We start from the raw sequence: 20300 nt of genomic DNA on the forward strand, positions 1-20300 counted from the left end.
ATTTCCCCCATTGTCTACTGTGATATACATGACAAGTTTGGTTTAGGGCCTGTGTTAATTCTTCATTAAATAAAGTTAATTCCTCTTCTGGCCAAGCAGTTTCTAGGACCTGTCCTGCAGAGTCAGGTCTAAGTTCTAGCTCCCATGTCAAATAAGATTTTATATCAGTGTTGTCCAATTTTAGTTTGCAGGGCTTCAGGAGAAAGGACAGTTTCAGTTCTCAATGATTCTAAATGAAAAAGACAGAAAAAAATTGAAAATGTTATTTTGGGGATCTGTACCAGATATTTGAGGAAACTAGAAGAATTCAGGATCCAATCCAGTTTACAGAGAGAAAACAAAAACCTCAAGGACAGTTAAAAGAACCAAAATCCAACATCCACAAATGTGTATTATAGTTTCTGTTGAAACATTTTTTTTCTCTCTAAAATCACCCTCATTTTTACCATAAATAACCAAATTAAGACTTACTGGTTTGTGGGGTAGGCCTGGTGGCACAGCAGTTAAGTTCACATGTTCCACTTTGGCGGCTCAGGGTTTGCCAGTTTGGATCCCGGGTGTGGACATGGCACCACTTGGCAAGTCATACTGTGGCAGGCGTCCCACATATAAAGTAGAGGAAGATGGGCACGGATGTTAGCTCGGGGCCAGTCTTCCTCAGAAAAAAGAGGATTGTCAGCAGATGTTAACTCAGGGCTAATCTTCCTCAAAAAAAAAAAAAAAAAGAGAGACTAACTGGTTTGTACAATGTCTAGTTTTAATAAACTGAGCCTGATTATTTACATAAGTACAGCAAAAGTAGCAATTGATCATAAAGTCTGTTTTAAATCTGCTTGGCTGGAACTTTTCTTTTCTTTTCTTTTCTTTTTGAGGAAGACCAAGAACTTATCATCATACTCCACCTGCAACACCTACAGATTTGGGTGAATTCCTCTCTTCCCGAGGTCCCCAAAATATCCTGGGGTTCCTGCACCTGCCAGGGAAGTGACCTTCCTTATTAACCAGGTAAGGTTGCTGGGAATCCTGTAAGCAAGGTACCAGGCCAATTTCCAAGTGGCTTTATTTCATAAGGTCCAATCTTTGCTTTCAAAGCTCTATGGTCATATCTGAGTTTATGTATGTTTCTCTCAAATATAACATTCCAGTCAAAGCCTTGGTAATATAACCAATGTTTCCTATTGTGTCCTGCTGTAAGGAGAACAGATTCTTACTGAACTTATGCAAATAACTGTGTTGCCATGAAAATACTTATTCACTAAGAGTTTCCAAATTCTGGAGGGATAAGGTAAGGAGTAAAAGGTAAATGTTTCAATTCTGTTTACAAAAGTATAATTTACCAAATTGTTATCAGTCTTAAGAGAAAAAGGTTTCCTTAAACTTGAAAAAAAACAAACGGTTAAAAAAATCAACATTTCAAATGAAAAGTCAAAAATTAGAATCATCCCTATCAGTTCATTTAGTTTCCTTAACCAACTCTTGATCTTCTGTTAGCAGTTTCATGAGATCATCAGTTTTTCAGTTACAGTTCTGTAATTTCTTACCCAGCTGTTTCATAATCTGAAAGTTTATCAGAAATTTGCATTCTAGAGAAAGTGTCAGAATTCTTTCCATGAATCTCTCTGAAGAGGAAACATATTTGCAAAAACATCAGAGTAAAAGAACAACCATCTGCAAATGACAAAACATTCAAAAATGGCAACTGACAAAGACACTCAGCTATTTCTGTAATATACAACACTTTGAGATAATAACTAGAATCATGAATGAAAACCAGGACAGATCAGAATTTTTGGAATGTTGTCTAATTTTTTTTAACACATATTAATAACATTTACCCATACAATATAACCTAGGAAGGCTTATTATCATTTATTTGATAATGTTTCCCATGTAATTTAACATACCAAGTAAGTCTAATTAGTTTAATATCTTCCTCTTGATGGAAAAAGAGAACAAATTCTTTGAGGAGTTCCAGAGCTGATTGGAAATTCTTAAAGTATTTTTTTTTAAGTCAAAAGAAAGACTTTAATTTTGGCAGAAGTTTATTGAAATATCAAAAGGTTTTAAAACACTTCATCAAATAGGAAGCAATGCTTAGTCATCTATTTAATCCAGGTGACAACAGAAACACTCAAAGACAAACAGAGTTAAAACAGTCAAAAAAACCTTAATAGAGAGATCTCAATCTTTTTGAATTTAGGAAATTATTTTAACAAAACATAGATTTTCTGTCTTTTGGGTAGACTTACTCAAAGGAAAACCTTTCATAACCTCTGTATCAAAAGCAAACCAAAAGTTCAAGAAAATTATCTTCTTGAGAGAGAGAGAAAGCCAAATTCTGATTTTTCACCAGCTTACTTTAGCCAACTTGACCATGCACAAAACTCCTCAGGGTTTTACTTCTACAAACCTTCCACAAATTTCTATCAAAATTTGTCCCATGCCTTCTTTCTTTTTTTTTCCCTTTCCTCATACTTTAGGACAAATTTATCTTTCTTAACAAAACAAACAAAAATACCTCTATTCTTTATACCTTCTTTATTGAAAACATATATTTTACTTTCCTTGTATAAAGACTTTCCAGAAATATGTGCTTTCTCATAGAAAATTTCTCAGCATGCACAAAACATGTTTATCAATAAATTCAAGCATCTTTCAGTTTCTTTGAGATAAGAGACCAGAGGCAGACAAGTCTATGCTTAGCAATCAATTTCTAATATTTTATCTTACGTGGAAATGACCTAGATACTCAACAAGTTTTTATCATATAACTTGACTTAGTAAAGCTCTAAAGCTTAAGTTGCCAAAAAGATTTTGGAGGCTGTTTTTCAAGTATACAGACCATCAAACAAAACTATTGCACCCAAAAATTCTTACCCATTAAAAAAAATTTTTTAAAAGATTGGCACCTGAGCTAACATCTTTTGCCAGTCTTTTTTTTTCTTTCTTTCTTCTTCTTCTCCCCAAAGCCCCCCAGTACATAGTTGTATATTGTAGTCATAGGTCCTTCTGGCTCTGCTATGTGGGATGCCACCTCAGCATGGCTTAATGAGCTGTGCCATGTCTGGGCACAGAATCCAAACCAGCAAAACTCTGGGCTGCTGAAGCAGAGTGCACAAACTTAACCACTCAGCCATGGGGCCAGCCCAACTCTTGCCCATTTTTATCTAAATTGTTTGTTCCCAACAGTTATGTTTAGATTACTTACAAAGGTTTCATGGAACATTAAACCAGTTAGCCATCATCTTAAGTTGTTTTAAGTGCACACACCATAACACATAATTATTCCTTAAAAGTTCCTCCAACAACCTTTCAACCTTTCCCCATCTATTTAGTTTACTTATTTTTAATTATAATTTATATTTATTATATTTATATATTTATTTATATATATATTTATATATAATTATAATAATATATAAATATTTATATATTATAATTTAATTATAATTATAATTATTTTAATAATTACATTTAGATTGCCTACAAAACCCTCATGAGAGATCAGACAAAATCAGCTGTTATTCTGTTATTATTTTTGCTAACAAATTTAGTAACAGAGATAGTGTTTGCACCATATCCAATGTTGGTTACTCTGAAAACGCATTTATTCCAATCAAACCAACAAACAAATAAGCTTCCATTTACCGAAGATCATTTTATATCCTGTTAACTTGAAAGACCTTTGGGTTAGTTTCTATTATATTTAGGAATAACTTAGAAAAGTCTTCACTCCAAGCCAATTAAATAGAGTTCTTTTAGAAATTATATCACCTGGAGGCAGACAAATACATATAGAGACAGATAGAGATCTTTGGAATTTTAACCAGGTCTCAGGTACAAAACTCGAAAGAGCAGCTGGGTCTGAACTGTTTTTCTGGTAGGTGGACCTGCTCAGATAGTCAACGATTTTTACTAAACATTTTTGTCTTTTTGATATAAGGATTCTTTTTATAGCTGGTTTTTTTTAAAGATTTTATTATCTGTTTTCCTTCTTCTCCCCAAAGCCCCCCAGTACATCGTTGTGTATTTCAGTTGTGGGTCCTTCTAGTTGTGGCATGGCCTGATACGCTGTGCCATGCCCGCACCCAGGACCCAAACCGGCCAGTGAAACGCTGGGCCATGGAAGCAGAGCGTGTGAACTTAACCACTCAGCCACACTGCTGGGCCCCCTTTATAGCTGTTTTTGAAATCATTTTGTCTTTTTGAAGTTTCTGCATATTAATCAAAGACTGCATTCCATCATGAGAGGTTTGAATTCTCTCTTTTAAGGGTGACTCCTTAAGGTGGACTCATCTGAAACAGAGGTTCCCCAGAATGACCATTGTAATTCCAAATTATCTCAAAAGTTTACTTATTTTCACTTGCTTAATTTTAGATCAGGAATTTTGGGGAGTCGAAGTAGGGAAGCTCAGTGAGCGAGAAGATTTGGTTTCATTTTGCAAGCATCTTTAGTTATTTAATTATTTTCTTTTAAAGAGGCAGTAAATTATTCCTAATTTCATTTAGAAGCCTCAGAAGATTAAAATAGGCTTCCCATTCATTGTTCAATTTTACAGCCAGCTCTTTCCAATTGCATATGCAAATACACCAGTTTAGGTAAACTGAGACTGTCCCATTTTGGCCATTTTCTCTCTGGAATCTAAAGAATATTGTGGCCGTGTGGTGTTACAAAAGAAAACTATCTTCTTTTTGGACGTGGGCTCATAGCTAAAGTCAGCCCATTTAGCCAAGTGGCAGTCCAGAGGCCTTTTCTTGGGATAGATGGAGGTCCCCCCCCATTCTGATACACAGAGATAGACAGACACACAGATCCAGGCACAGAAAAAACAGACACCAGTGAACTCGTTCCCAGATTTAGAGTAGAAAGCCCTACAACTGTTCCCACTCCGAATGTGCACCCAGATGGCCCCTCCGCCAACAGAAAGGACCCCAGATGGCCCCTCCATTAATGGAAGGAACCCCAGATGGAGGGGAACGGAGTTCATAGGCATCCCCAAGGCGACTTACCCTATTCCAGATTGAGCCCGTCAACTCACCAGAAGCAAAAACAAACAAACGAACAAACAAACAAATCTAGAGCCTGTTTCATTTCTTCAGCCATGAGGCAGCGTTGAAGGCAGTTGACAATCAGGAGAACTCAGAGGACAGTCCCCAGGAGAAAGAACATCCCAGCAGCTGCTGGGAGAGTCCTGAGAGTTCTCCTGGAGTTGACTAGCCACAGGCAGAGGCACATCCCATCTGGGTCACCAGAAATTTGTAACCGAGCAAAAAGGGCCACGTTCCGCTCACTGCAATCTGGTGCCAATCAATTGGAAACAAGCCAGTGGTTGAGAAGGGAAAATGTATACGATTACCCAGCATAATCAGAAGATGATGGACTAGCGTCCTGAAGAACCATGTTACAATCATACAGAATCTTGAGGCAGTTATATAGGGGAAACGGGCAGGGAAGGAGGGGGATTAGGGATGTCGACCATCCCGTGTGAGGAACTTCAGAGTGCCACATTCTCTCTTTCTTCTGTCATTTGTGATGGGTACCAATGCAGAATTTTTCTTTCTGGAGGTCATCATGTTCCTGGGGAACTCAGAGAACAAAGCCGGCTTTTCACAGCTGGGAGATGTATGTAAGCATGAGTCATAGAACTAGCAGATCATGTATTTTGTAAAAGCAAGAGGTGCTTAATCTTTAAAAAAAATTTTTTTAAAAAAAGCAAATTTGTCTTTTATTTTACCCTCAAAATGAGGTTACTCCAAAATAGCCAAAAGAATCAGAATTCAGGAAGCACATGCTACGTCAAACCATAGGCAAATACCACAAGCAAAGGAGGGGAGCTGCTTTTATAGAGAAAAAGGGGGAGAGGGAGGGGCTGTTCTGAAGGAAAATCCATTGGGGGAGAGGAACAGTTCAGGGTGGGAATGGCTTCTCATTGGCTGAGCTGTGGCATTTCTCATTGGCTGAGCTGCGGTGTTTCTCATGGGCTGAGCTGTGGCGTTTCCCATTGGCTGAGCTGTGGCGTTTCCCATTGGCTGAGCTGTGGCGTTTCCCATTGGCTGAGCTGTGGCGTTTCCCATTGGCTGAGCTGTGGCGTTTCCCATTGGCTGAGCTGTGGTGTTTCTTATTGGCTGAGCTGCGGTGTTTCTCATTGGCTGAGCTGTGGTGTTTCTCATTGGCTGAGCTGCAGTGTTTCTCATTGGCTGGACTGTTGCCTGGTGGAGAGAGAAATCTTCCTTCAGTAGTAAAGTAGTGGTAGTTCCTGTGGGACATGCAAGTGCCCATCTCTTCCTGGTTGGTGTGATTGACATGTGTGATGGGGTGAGAGCTCCCCTACAAGTCTCCGTGACTCTAGTTTAGTTGAGGTTTGTCTTATTTCACAAGAGTTTCTGTTTGGAGTGATGAGACAGTTTTGGAAATAGTGGTGATGGTTGCGTAACACGTGAATGTACTTAATGCCACTGAACTCTATGCTTAAAAATGGTTATATGACAACTTATACATTGTATATATTTTACCACAGTTTAAAAAGTGAGCAGAATGTGTCCACCACAGACATGCACAGTAGGAAATGTTAAAGGAAATTCTTCAGGTTGAAGGGAAATAATATAACATGGAAACAGATCTACATGAAGAAAGAGGACAGGAAATGGGAAGTACGTTAGTAAATATTTTTTCAGTTCTCACTTCTCATATCCTCTAAAAGACAAATAGTTACAGCAGAAATAATAACAACGTATCATGGGTTTATAACATTTGTAGAAGTAAAACATATGCCAACAATGACTTGGGAGGTTCGCACGCACTGTGTCTCCTGCAGGTGAGGATGCAGCCCACAGCCTGCCTCCCAACTCTGCACCTGGCCCCACCCCAGGTGTTAGTATTTTCTGCTTCACATGCAGCGATGGGCGCTGTGAGGGCTTCTCCTTCTGCAGTGGTGGCATGCCAAGCTGGAAAGACCAGGCAATAAAATGGCCTTTGTACTCAGGCTGTGGGGCTCCCTTCCTGGCCCCATTCCAAGCACTGCCCAGTCCTGTCCATCCTCCTTCTTAGCCCCTCTCCTCTCCCACTGCCACTGTCCCAGCTGAACGCTAGCTGGAGTTTCCATCTCTCTCCTTCCAGGAGTTCTCCACAAGGCAGCCAGTGGCACCCTGGGAAAGAGACCATGTGTACAAGCTCAGGGTGATTTATGTACCAGGACTGGTGACCATGGGCTGTGCCTCAGCACCTGGACCTATGCACGATCCTTAGCCCTTGGCAAAACTCTGAGGGCAGGGGAGGTCCCAGAGAATGAGTGAGATGGAATTTCCCACTGGGGAGCTTGAAAAGCATTTACGCTTTGGACTTACCGTGTCTTGCTTCTCTTCAGAATCCTGTAATCAGCACCATGTGAATGAGCCAGGGCTGGCCTGCTGGAGGACGGACATCACACGCCCAGCTAATACCACTGACCATCCTGACAGCCAGCCATCTACCAAACACGTGAGGCCAAAAATTGCCAGCTAACCACAAAGTCAATGAACCCAAGTGATACCACACGGAGCAGAGATGAACCATCTCGGCTGCTCCCAGCCTGAATGTCATAATTTAGGGCAAGTCACATAATTATGAGAAAATCAATGGATGTTGTTTATGCCACTAAGTTTTCGGGTGATTCCCTTTTTTTTTCAAGTGTTTTTTTTTTTTTTTTTCCTGAGGAAGATTCGCTCTGAGCTAACACCTGTGGCCAATCTTCCTCTTTTTGGTTGAGGAATATTCACCCTGAGCTAACATCTTGCCAGTCTTCCTCTATTTCATATGTGGGTCACCGGCACAGAATGGCTGCTGACAAGTGGTGCAGTTCTGAGTCCAGGAACTGAACCTGGGCCGCCAAAGCAGAGGGTGCCAAACTTAACCAGTAGGCCACGGGGCTGGCCTCTAGGGTGACTTCTTACACTGCACAAACTGGCGGCTGCATGGGTCTAGCACTGAGCCTGTTGTCTTCTGTGCTAGACGAGCTCTCTGCTCCTAGACTCCAGTCGCCAGGTGGCGGAGAGGAGAGCCGAGCCACTTGCTGAGAGGAGGCAGGAACTGTGGCTTTGTCTCCTGGGGTTGTGAGACTATAAATGGGATGTAAGTGCTGTCACAGTTAACTTGCTAAAACTGATCTTGACAGTTACACTTAAAACTCTTCAACACTCATCAAACTGGCAAAGATGAAAACAATCCGCCTTCAGCACTGGCGAGGGGGGAGCAGAGGCTCCCTGACACTCTTCACTCTGATGCTGGCAGAGCCTTTCTGAAGGGCAATTTACAACACGTGCCAAGACCTTAAATACCTTTTTTTTTTTTTGAAGGAGATTAGCCCTGAGCTAACATCTGCTGCCAATCCTCCTCTTTTTGCTGAGGAAGGCTGGCCCTGAGCTAACATCCATGCCCATCTTCCTCTACTTTATACTTGGGACGCCTACCACAGCATGGCTTTTGCCAAGTGGTGCCATGTCCACACCCGGGATCTGAACTGGTGAACCCCGGGCCACCGAAACAGAACATGCGAACTTAACTGCTACGCCACCGGGCCGGCCCATTGAATACCTTTTGAGCAATTTCACTTTTAGGAATCCCCCAAAGGAAATAACAAACCACATGCAAGAACTTATGAACAAAAAATATCGAGCACTGAGTTCTTTATGAATACCAGACAAAAATGTTTAGCATGTCTATAGCCATTTCCCGAATGCCAGGCCTTGTTCTAGTGTTAACACATATGGACACATTGAAGCCTCCTAACAGCCCTCTCAGGCGTCATTTCCATCTCAGGGGTGAGCAAATGAGTGCACAGTGAGTCAATCTCTCCTCTCAAATCTGGCAGGACAGCCACACCCTCCCGCGACTCCTGCACATCCTGGACCGTCTACTCCCTGGCCATCTCTCCTCCAGTGGTCTCGTCTTGCTAACTGCCTGCTATCCCTACCATCTCTGTCTGTCTTCCTTCTCCCACAGCCTGCCCACATGCAGGTCTGGGGTGGTAGAAAGGATTTCCATTACAGACATTCCACAAACAAAAGAACCGGGTGTCAGACATCCCAGCCGTGGGAAGTCCACTGAGATGGGCTTCTCCTCTTCCTCACTGGGAGGCTTTCTCTCACCCTACCCACCCTGCTCTCCCCCACCTAGCTTCCAGCTCTTTTCCTATGCAGAGGGTTTCTCTCTATGTAGCCTGAGCAGCTTCCTCCTTCCTGAACTGCAAGCTGTGCCTCCCGACCACCCCACCCAGGTAAGCCCTGGGCCTTGCCACACCCCACTTCTCTCCAGCCCTACCACCTAAGGCTACACAGGTGCACCAGCCTCTCTGAAGGGGGTGGGGGAGTAACTAAAAGGAATGCAATGTAGCCACACCAAACACACTTATCAGAGGGACATGCACAAAATGTCAAATCCCACCTGGGTATTATCTGCTCCCCTGTCTCTATGCCCTGCAAAGGTATCTGCCTCCCTGCTCCACCGACCCAGCCTGCACCCACTCTTGGGGGAATTTCCCCCTCCTGCCATCTCCTTCCCTCTAGAAGGTCTACACAGGAGTCAGGTGACCTGACTCACCAGGCCCTCAGGTGGGCACAGGTGGTTGGCAGACTGGGACCATTACCTAACCATGGATGCCCCCCTCACCTTTTATCCTGGAGGAGGGCAAACAGGAAGTGACTGGGGAACAGAACTACCCTCGAGGACCCTGTGGGTCCCCCCTTCACCCCAGCATCACACACACGCCCTGACCCTCACTTGCAGAGCGTGACCCTCAGACTCTCTGAGCCAGATCCTGTTGGAAGAAAAGTTTATGAGTCTACTGTTTCCTAGATCATGGCTTTTCCACCAGGCTCTCAGGGACCAGGATGAACGCAGTGTGAATCTCACTGCAACAGTGTCCCACACGCCCTAGTACAGGGCACGCCTCGGGCAGCATCCCCACCTCCAGGGAAAGACCCTCACCAGCAGTGCCTGGATTCCAGCAGTAAGGGCTTCTTCCAGTGGGGATAAAGTGAAGTGAGACACAAGCAGGACCAACGCTGCTGTTTCCCGGGGCCAGAGTCCTGCGCCCCCGCCAGCCCGCAGCACACAGCGGGCTTCAGGGCAGAGGACCCCAAAAAGCAGCAGGACTGGGCGGGGCAAGCCGCAGACGGGCGCCGGGAGGCGAGGCCTAGGCAATGGGGCCGTCTAACCACAAGGGGGTCCGCGAGCCACTGGGGGCCCGGAGCTGGGGGAGGGAGGGTACTTCCCCCGACCCTGGTTCTGCCGGGCCTTCGCCACTCACGTCCCTCCAGACTCCTGGGAGCCTCTGAACCTGAGACCCCCCTCCCGCTCTGGGGCTGCCTCCACGGCCCAGCGACCCGCCGAACATCGACTGAGCGCCTGCTGGGCCAGGGCTGCTGACCAGCCCGTCGGAGCCGCCGCCCGAAGGGCACCCAGATGCCCACAGGCCGTGCGCGAGGGGCTGGGGCAAGCAAGGGGTCCACAGGCGGGAAAGAGGCCCCGCGGGGTACTCGAGCCCCGTAAGGAGAGGCCTTCGGGGCCTTCCGTCCACGCTTCGCACCCGCTTGGCCCTGACGCAGCAGCGGCGCTGGTTGCCTGTTTAGTTCTGGCCGCGTCGGCTCTTCGGCGCTCGGAGCCCTCCGGGGAGCTGTTTGCTGGGGACGGGTTCCAGGTGGCCCAGGACGGGGGCACAGACGCGGGCGCAGGCAGGGAGGGGAGGTTGGGGAGGAGCTGTGGGGGCGGCGGGGGGGGGGGTGGGCAGGCGGGGGGCGGAGCGCGGGTGGCTGGGCGAGGCGGGGCGAGGAGAGGAGGAGGGGGGAGGAGAGGGGAGAGGGGAGCCGTGGGAGGGGAGGTGGGGCCGGGCGCGGCTGCCGCGGGCGTGAGCACCGACTTCCCGGCAGCGCGGGAAGCCCCGAGCGTCACGGGGCTGCACAGGGTGGAGCGGGTCCCGGGCTGCTCCCGTGCGCGCTCGGGGAGGCGGCGCCGGCCCCCACCGCGGACTTAGCGGGGCCCGGCGCCCGAAGCGCCGTCCGTGCCTGCCCCGCGGCCCCGGGCCCCCGGCCTCGCTCGCCCCAAGGTCCGACAGTCCCCCCGGCGGAGAGTGGGTGGCTTCCTCGTGCCGCCCACCGCGCGGGACCCTGCGCTCCCTGGGCTGGAACGCCCCTCCCGGTTCGCAGCTGCCTCGTTCCTCCCCCTCAGCCCATTCCCACCTGCCCCGAAGTCCGCCGGGCGCTGCCGCCAGCGCGCTCTCCCGGTTCTCGGGCCCTGCTCTGGCCTCCCGGGGGCGGGAGCTGCGGCCTGCCCCTGCCAGGGTCCCCGCGGCGCCAGCGCCCCACACCGGCTAGGGGGAGTCTGGGATCCGGCCACAGGGAGCTTGTCTTCCTCGAAGGCCAGCTTGTTGACCCCCCAGCTTTGTTGACCCCTCCCAGGCTCCCAGTCCCTGGTGAGAGCTCGCCATCGCTACTGGGGACATGGTTTTCACTCCGCAGCTCTGGACCCCAGGGCCTGCCTAGACTTTGCCCAGGCGGCGTGACCCATCTCCAACAACATAGGGTGGCTGTGAGGAAGAGGTAATGTCGCCCCAGAGTTCCTGGTCCTCAAGATGTCCTGGTGCTCCAAACCCCTCTGCCTGTAAATAGGGGCCAGGGAGCAGATGGGGTGCAGGGCCAGCCTCCCCCCATCCTTCCTCCTTTTCTCCCCAGCAGGCTCACTTCCTGCCCTCTCAGTCTGACCTCTGTCCTGGGCTGAGTCAGGAGCCCAGTGCTTCTTGTTTCGGTTTGGTGGTGAAGAACGGAAAGTGGACAAGGACATGCAGCGGTCCTTGGTGCCCCACCCGGCCCCAGGCTGTGGCAGCCCCAGGTCCCTGCCTCAAGGCAGGTGGGCACAGTGTACCACGCCATCTCCTGTTGCCATGGCCACTGCGGCCACCATGCTGCTCCTCCTGCCCACGGATGGCACCTGCCTGGTGCCTCTGCCTCAGACTGAGTCCCCCAGGGGCTGCTGCTGCGCCACCTCCACCCCATCAACCCAGACGGCAGCCAAGGCATTGGAGAAAAGTAAACCAGGGCTGGTCACACCGCTGCTGGAACCCCACAGCGAGGTTCACCCCGCACTGAGGAGGCCGCCACCTCCTGACCTTGACCTGGAGCCTAGTGCCTGGAGAGAGGGAGATAAGACGCAAGAGGTCTCAAGAGGCTGCACGGCTTTCAAGGCACTTTCCTGCAGGACCAGGGAGATGCAGGCTGAGCTGGAGGAAAGGGGGCATGGAGGAGGGAGCACCTTCTAGCATCAACAGCTGTGGGCTCAGCACAGCCCCCCAACACACACACTCGAGTGCACATAATATGTACAAATGTGTGCACCCACGGACACAAACACATACACAGGTACAAGCGTGCACTGCCCAAAAAAATATGGATACAGATACACACATGAACACAGACACACATATACATACAATATGCACGTGTGTGCACATGTGCAGATGCATGCACACATACACACATGAACAGGAACACGCATATGCTCAGCCCTCCCCAGGCTCCTGGAGCCTCCTGCCACCACCAGCAAGGACACCCTGCTCACACTAGAGAATGGGCTCCAGGGGCTGGACTGGAGCTTGGGAGCCCCACGCTGAGCTGAGTGGTCATCCACTGCCCCAGAGACCCTCAGCCATCAGAGCTCTCAGGCCTGCACCCTAGGCCCCTGGCGTGGAGACAGAAATGGTCTCAAAGGCCCCAGGTGAGCCTGGAGCAGGCCCCTACCCCCCTGGATGGATGGTGCCTGTCCGTGTCTGACGCAGGGCGCACACAGCAGTTCTGGACTTCTGCTTGCACAAGATGTTCCCTTTCTGTTTGAATCTGTGTTTGCAGTTATTTGCAGCCACAACATTTCAACACACACACCACGGGGAATCATCTTCCCTGCACTGGTGTCAGGGCTGCTGGCAGCGGCTCTGCCTGGCGGAGGCCTTGTCTGGGTCACTCCCAGGTTCCTCAGCCAGAAGGGCATCTGGCACCAGGTGCTGATGCACGTGTGCTGAATGAGTGAAGGAGTGTGGCAGAGCTTTCAAGGTAGGTCTCAGGACAGCCGTCGGCCAGGGGCCCTGATGTGGGCTCCAGAGTATGGAGGGGTAAGGGCCTAGAGGCAGGCTGTGGTGGTGGAGAAGGAGGGCTTTGGGGCTCCCCGGCTGCTTTGCGCTGGACAGGATTTGACCGTGGTCCCGGAGAATTCGAGCACCGAGGAGCCTCTGACAGGCCTGGTGTTGTTTGCTGGCTCTGGATCTCCTAAGTACAGGCACACCTTGTTTCACTGTGCTTTGCTTTATTGCACTTTGCGGATACTGCATTTTTTACAACTTAAAGGTTTGTGGCAACTCTGTGTCAAGCAAGTCTGTTGGCACCATTTTTCTAGTAGCACTTAATTTTTAATTAAGGTACATGTATTGTTTTTTTAGACACAAGGCTATTGCACACTCAATAAACTACAGTATAGTGTAAACGTAAGTTTTATATGCACTGGGAAACCAAAAAATTCGTGTGACTTGCTTTATTGCGATACGTGCTTTATTTCAGTGGTCTGGAACCAAATCTGCAAGATCTCTAAGGTATGACTGTAACGGCTTTATTGAGATATAATACACATTCCATACAATTCACCCATTTAAAGTGTAAAACTCCATGGGTTTTAGTACGTTCAGAGTTGTGCAAATATCACCACAATCTATTTTAAGAACATTTTCATCACCCTGAAAGAAACTGTGTACCTATTGGCTGTCACTCCCTATTCTGCCTCCCCCCAGCCTCTGACAACCACTAATCCACTTTCTGTCTCTATGGATTTGCCTGTTCTGAACATTTCATAGACATGGATCATGTGATATGTTGTCTTTTGTGTCCAGCTTCTTTCACTTAGCATCATGCTTTGAGGTTTGTGGACATGAAGCAAAAAAACAGCCAGTTATTTGACCAGTGGAATCGGTTTATTTGCGAATAGCAGAGGAATTTCAGACTGGAACAAGCAAGTTATAGCAAAAGCCATAGGCGAATCCAGCAAGTGAAGGAGAGGAACGTTACTTTATAAGAAAAAGGAGGAAGTTGGGAGGGGTTGTTCTGAAGGAGCATCCTTTGGTGGAAATGGAGAGTTCAGAGTGGTGACAGTTTCTCACTGGCTGAGCTGCTTGGCAGGAGGAACAGGAGGAACTCTTCTTCTTCCTGTTGGGGTGGTAATTGGCAGGCCCTCCCGCGGGTCTGTAAGTAGGTGGAGTCTAGTGTGGAGGGCTCCCCACTCCTGGCCTCCTGGCCGGGTTTTCAGTGAGGTCTCCTGGACTCTGAGTCCCAGGTTCCTCCGTGTTGTACCATGTGTCAGAACCTCCTTCCTTTTTGTGGCTGGGCGCCACTCCGTCTCAGGTCTCCCGTGGTGTTAAGGCACCAGATTTCTTTACTCTGCATCACTCATGGATATCTGGGCTGTTTCTATGTTTGGGCTACTATGAATAATGCCGGAGGAACGTTTACGTGCGATTTTCACCTTCTCTTGAGTGTGCACCCAGGGGTGGGGTGGATGAGCCCTGTGGTAATTCTCTTTAGTTTTCTGAGGAAACTGCCAGACTTTTTCGCAGCGGCTGCACCATTGTACCTCCCCCAGCATGTGAGAGTTTCGGTTTCTCCACCCTCCCCAGCACTGGCGGCCTCTCTCTTTTGTGATGCAGTCATGCTGGTGGGCGAGAGGTGGCTTCTCACTGCGGTCTGATTTGCATTTCCCCGATGGCTAGTGACGTGAGCATGTTTTCTTATGCTTGTTGGCCCTCGTACGTTTTCTTTGGAGAAATGTCTGTTCAGAGCCCCTGCCGTGAGCTAGAGTTTTAAGAGACAGGGAGAAGGGCCATGCGGTTGGAGGCAGGCAGGCTGCCGGCGGCGGTGGTGGCAGGACGCAGAGCTGGCTGTCCCCTCTCCTGGTCTAGGGCCCCTGGGGCGGGCTCATGAGGGCATTTCCGGGAGCACCAGCACACCACCTCCTCTCCCGCAGTTTCACTTTTGGATCTGGACATTCGCTGGCCGTGCCCTTGCTCCGGAGCTCCAGGGCAGAGTGAACGCACCTCACCCGCAGGGTGGCCTCGCTTCCCTTCTGGGCCGGAGCCTGAGCGCCACGGTCACGGTGAGCTGTGCTCGGCACCTCCCCCGCTGCCTCCCTTGGCACCCGGGTGGGGCCCCATTCACTCTGGGTGGGGGGATGCCGGCCCTTCTGCGGGGCGCCCTGGTCCCAGCACCCTCTCAGGACTCCCCACAATCCCAGACCAGCTCGGGGGAAACCCCAAGCCTCTGGGAAGGCAGCCACCTCGCCAGCCCGGGTGCGTTTCCGCTTGACTCCAGGGTCGGCCCTCCAGGTGCCCCTTGGCCCCCACTCCGATTTCAGACCAGCGCTGAGGCTCAGAGGCTTCCTGCCCAGTGGGGATGGCTGGCTCCTCTGCTGGGCCCAGGTCTCCTGTTTCCTGCGTCAGGCTTGCTTTGGTCTCTGGCCTTGGACTGGTGGCTCATGAAGCTCCAGGCATGAGAAAGCCCTAGAGGATACGCCTGGGAGCTGGGGACCCTCTGGCTGGCCTTGCTGTGGGCCCTGTGGCAGGTACCCAGGAGATGGTGGCTTCATTTCTCCCCTGCCGTCTGGACGCCTCAGCCAGGAGGCGACTGCTACAACAGACAGAGCATCAGCCTGGGGGTCCTCTGAAGCCCCCCTCGCCCTGTTCTCCCTTAGCAGGTGCTTTTCCTGAGTGGCCCTAAGCCTTATTGGGCTGACAAAGGGTGGTGGCCTTGGTGGGTAGCCCCACCTGCCCCGTCCCACCCCACCCCAGCACTGAGAGTCCCAGGGCTTTCTTGGGCTGCTTCTGGGCACTCTGGCCATGGAACGGATGGTGTGAATGGGCTGAGTCCTGCTGAAGGCTGTGAATGACGTCCCAGCCTGGGGGCGCTCACAGCCCCGTGGAGAGGTGGATGAGTGGATGACAGGGTGGGCACTCCATTTCTTTCTGTGTTGGGTAGTGGTCAGGGCAAGAGCTTTCTGCCAATCAGAGCATCCCAGGACTGGCCATGCAGGCTTGCTTTGGAGGGAGACAGCTCCCCATCATTGGAAGCATCCGAGTACCACCATTCTGCTCAACCCCCCTGCCACTCTTCCAGCCCTGAGGGCACAATGCTTGACCCATCTGTCCTCCTCAGGAGCATGGCATCAGCCTTTGAGAGGGTAGTCAAGAGCGTCATCCGGGAGCTGGACCAAAGAGGGGAGCTCATCCCAGTGGACAGCCTGCAGAGCTCCACCAGCTTCCAGCCCTACTGCCTATTGGTCAGGAAGCCCTCGAGGTCGTGGTTCTGGAGACACCGCTACAAGTGTGTCAACCTGTCCATCAGGGACATCCTGGAGCCCAACGCCCCGGAACCAGGTACCCCACCTGGCACTGCATCAGAGCCCTGGGTGGGAGGGGAACAAGCAGACCAGCTTGCCATCTGCCCTGGGCCTCTGGGCTCTCTGCTGCCAGAGGGCAGGACCTTTTCAAAGGTCCCCCAGCCTGGGTGGGACAGGTGGTAGCTCGTAGCACGGGGCCTCAACTCTGGTCTTTCTCCAGCTGTGGAACGTGGCGGCCCCTTCCACTTCCAAGACACTGTGGACGGGCAGGTGAAGGGCAGTGTGGAGCTGACAGCCCCAGGACATGGGCGGTTGGGAGGTGGGGCCTCAGTGTCCGGCAGCTCCAGTGCCTCCATGAACGTGTGCAGACTTCAGGTCGTCCCCAACACCTGGGTGGCCATGCAACAAGAGCGGTGAGCCGCGAGGGGGGGGTACCTGCTGACTCTGAGCAGCCTCTGGGTCACAACCTAGAGGCGTTAGGGGTCACAGGGTGTCTGTGCCAGGCTGAGGGTCAGTACAGTAGAGGGAATTCCCAGAAGCAGGGGCGTGTGGGGCCAGGTGGCAGGGCAGGAGGCTGCAGTGGTAATGGGGGCCTGCATCCCGAGGACCAGGGTGGCCAGGCGAGGACCAGGGTGGCCAGGCGGAGCCCAGGGGGTCTAGGGTCAGACAGGTCAGGCTGCTGTGTGGAGGCTGGGGTGGGAGGAGCAGACGTGGGGACACCTGTGAGGAGGACCATTCGCTCAGAGTGAAGACTTGAAACTTGAACCCAGGAAGGGGCAGGGAGTGGAGGGAGGGAGCAGCCAGGTGAAGGTGTCCACTCCTCCCTGCATCCCACCCACCAACACTGACAGCTCCCGGTCCCTGCTGCCACCTGTCCTCATCCCCCCTGTGTGTGCACGAAGGTCCGGGGGAGGGAAGCCAGTGCTGTGGCCCGGGCTGGGGAAGGGCACCCCCGTAAGCTGCCTGGGCTCCTACCCCGCACAGGCGCCTGCGGCAGCCTGAGCACAAAATCCTGCAGCAGCTACGGAATCGTGGGGTCGATGTGTTCGTGGTGACGGAGGTGCTGCAGACGCAGAAGGAGGTGGAGGTCACCCGGACCCACAAGCAGGAGGGCTCGGGCCAGTTTGTGTTGCCTGGAGCCGTGGGCTTGCAGGTGTGGCGCAGGTCCTGCAGCGGGCAGAGGCCTGGGAGGCAAGAGGGCGGTGCCCCCCGGCAGACCCTGGCCACCACACCCAGCCCACGCCCGGCCCTACAACCCAGTGCCTGGTCCTGAGCCCATATCCATCCTTCAGGGCCAGGGCCAAGGCCACCTGAGCCAGAGGAAGACGGTCACCATCCCCCCAGGCAGCATCCTCGCATTCCAAGTGGCCCAGCTGGTTATTGGCTCTGACTGGGGTGAGCCGTGGTTGGGGGTACTTTTGGGGCCAAGACTCGCAGGGCAGAGGGGCAGAGAGACAGGGAGGCCTGAGATGAGCCACCGGCTGGCTGGGGGTGCTGTGGGCATCTGGTTGCATAGCTTCCTGGGTCAGGGTGGCCGAGGGTGCCAGGCTCTGGGGTGTAGGGGGTTGGGGCACACTGGGGGAACCTCGCGGGGTAGCCCCGGGGGGTGAGGGAGAGGCTGGGAGCCCCAGCCCACCTGCCTCCTCTCTCTGCCCCCACATGGCTGCCAGACGTCCTCCTCTTCCCGGGCAAGAAGCAGAGGACCTTCGAGCCGCCCCAGGCAGGTGAGGCCCATGGCCCCCCGCCCCACCTGGGCGACAGGAGGAGCATGCTCCAGGCGCTGAGGCCTTCTCCTGTGCACGTGCACACACACGCACAAGGGTGATACAGCCACAGGCTGACATCAGTCTGGCATGGCCTTGCTCCCTGCCCTGGGCTGCCAGTGTTGGGGTGGTGGTGACGCAATGTGAGGGCCCAGGGAAGGCCTCAGCTCTCTCTGGTTTGGGGACCCACACCCTGCACTGACCAGCTCTGCTTGCCCAGGCCAGAGGCCTTCCTGTGAAGACCGCAAGCCACCGCAGACTTTGGACGTCAGCTCCAAGAGCGTGTCAGGATTCAGGATCGAGTCGGGTTAGTACCTTCTTGACTGCCTCTGGGACCCATGGTGGGCTCCCCTTTAGCCCCCTGGGGGGTCTGTCCTTCCTTACCAGGGCTTTCCAGGGCCCTGTGGGCACCCGGGCAATGCCAGCCCTGTCCCCACAGATGGGTCCACCGAAGACGGGTTGGTGCCCACCCAAGACTTCCAGGGCCTGCAGAAGGAGGTGAGGGCACAGGCCGAGGGCCTGGAGGGCTTGTGCAAGGACCTGCGTGAGCAGCTGCTGGGAGGCTTGCGGCAGGTGCTGCGGGAAGAGCTGGCCCTACAAGCCCTGGAGGAGGCGGTAAGCAAGTGGGGCAGGGCCGGTGGAGCCGGTGAAGCCTGTGCCCAGCCAGCCACGCTCACGTGCCCCACCCTGTGTCCCCAGCTGGAGCAGGGCCTGTGCTGTGGGCGGGTGGAGGAGCCTCTACACGGTCCAGGGCACGCCATCCTTGACTGCATGGTGCTCACCTCCGGAGTGCTGGAAAAGGACCTCGCCGGCCCCATCTCCTACCTGCTGGGAGCACTGGCTGGTGAGGGAGCCCTGGGGCAGGTGGGTAGAGGGCAGGGCTTCCCAAGCTGGGCCTTCTGGAACCCCCTCTCACCCACGGTCTCTACCCAGTGCTGAATGAAACCCAGCACGTGCTTCTGGCCGAGCTGCTGGAGACGGGGACCCTGTTGGAGCAGTTTGAGCTGGTGAGAGGGCACAGGTTGGAGCGGAAGGGGCCGGCCTGTGGTATGGGGCCCCATCTAGGATGGGGTGGTAGGGGAGAGCACTGGATGCCCAGGGGCCCCCACTGACAACCTTCCACCCTATCCTGGCAGGTGAGGAGCCTTTTGGAGCAGAGCTCCCCATGGCAGAGTTGCAGGGCTGTGTTCCTGCCACCCAAGCTCCTGGGGAGCAGTTGGGGCCCAGAGGCGCCTGCCTGGGTCCTGCTGGAGGAGTGCGGCCTAGGCCTGCAGGTGGGCGCCCCCCAGGTGTCCTGGGAGCCGCAGGCCCAGGGCTGCACGTGTGCACTTTACGCCTGCCTGGCGGTGCTGTTGAGGCTGAGCGAGCCCTGCTAGCCTGCACACCTGGGCAGCTCTCTAGGCAGAGCAGAGCTCATGCCCACCCAGCTGCCAGCCCTGGGAAGGCGAGAGCTCAGTGCAGCCATGTGGCCAGGTCACCATGGGGTTGGAAGTTGGGGAAAGTCAATAAATGTGATGTACTAAGGAAAGATGTGTTACTCAGTTTTTGAGGGCCCTAGATCTGGGGTATGGAGCAGGAGTGGGGACTGTGCCCACATAGACTAGGGAGAGATGTGGGGGCCAAGAGCAGGCCTCTCCTCATTAGTCTCACTCTTGCTGCGCTTTGGGGCTAAGGGGAGCCTTCCCTGTGTTTGCACCTGGCCACTCTGGAGTGACCAGCCACGTGGCCAGGCTCCTGGCCCCTCCCCAGCATGCTGGCCTGTGAAAGAATAGGGCAGAACAATTCCACCAGGATGGGTCTCTATCTGCCTGAGGGAACTTGAGAACATTCTGCTGCAGCTAATGGGCCCATCCTCGGCCCACGGGGGCTGCAGAGGGGACTAGAGCAGGTGTGGCTGATGGGCAGACAGACCCTACACTCTTGGGGCTGCACAGAGGCTCCTGGAGAAGCAGTGACCCACCGGAGCCACTGGCCTTTGGTGTCCATCTCACTGAAATGCATTTACCCAGAGGTAAGAGTCCCTCTCCACGGAGGAGGCCTCCTAACCCTGAGTTGCAGGTCCCTGGGCTCCAGCAGGTCTCAGAGCACTTGCCTCCATGGAAATCCAGGGCCTCAGCAGCCAGTGGGGGTAGCAGCCCCAT

At 52.4% G+C, this 20300-nt stretch overlaps 1 protein-coding gene and 1 long non-coding RNA gene across 12 annotated transcripts; one reads left to right on the forward strand and one right to left on the reverse strand.

Annotated features, from left to right (window-relative positions):
* Positions 1-5699: 5699 nt before the first annotated feature.
* LOC138915615 (uncharacterized) lies at positions 5700-11731 on the reverse strand. Its single transcript, XR_011421676.1, has 2 exons — positions 11212-11731; positions 5700-6210 (listed from the first exon to the last, which is right to left on the reverse strand). It is a non-coding gene; the product is annotated as an uncharacterized lncRNA (long non-coding RNA).
* On the forward strand, positions 11431-19687 carry GSDMD (gasdermin D). Of its 11 annotated transcripts, none has more exons than XM_070222492.1 (13): positions 11431-11571; positions 11704-12387; positions 15029-15157; positions 16213-16433; positions 16617-16809; positions 17381-17549; positions 17689-17791; positions 18067-18120; positions 18380-18466; positions 18599-18774; positions 18859-19003; positions 19093-19166; positions 19296-19687. In XM_070222492.1, exons 4-13 carry the CDS (start codon positions 16217-16219, stop codon positions 19533-19535), a joined length of 1458 nt encoding a protein of 485 aa, XP_070078593.1. In that variant the 5' UTR covers positions 11431-11571; positions 11704-12387; positions 15029-15157; positions 16213-16216; the 3' UTR covers positions 19536-19687. The 11 variants fall into 11 exon arrangements, with proteins under 11 accessions (XP_070078593.1, XP_070078594.1, XP_014583675.1 ...); XM_070222493.1 differs by having other exon boundaries at positions 11496-11571; positions 11707-12387; XM_070222499.1 differs by lacking the exons at positions 11431-11571; positions 11704-12387 and adding exons at positions 12872-13074; positions 15387-15754 and having other exon boundaries at positions 19093-19174; positions 19362-19687.
* Positions 19688-20300: the final 613 nt, after the last annotated feature.

The sequence above is a fragment of the Equus caballus genome, chromosome 9, assembly GCF_041296265.1.
Source record: "Equus caballus isolate H_3958 breed thoroughbred chromosome 9, TB-T2T, whole genome shotgun sequence".
In the NCBI taxonomy this organism is placed as follows: Eukaryota; Metazoa; Chordata; class Mammalia; order Perissodactyla; family Equidae; genus Equus; species Equus caballus.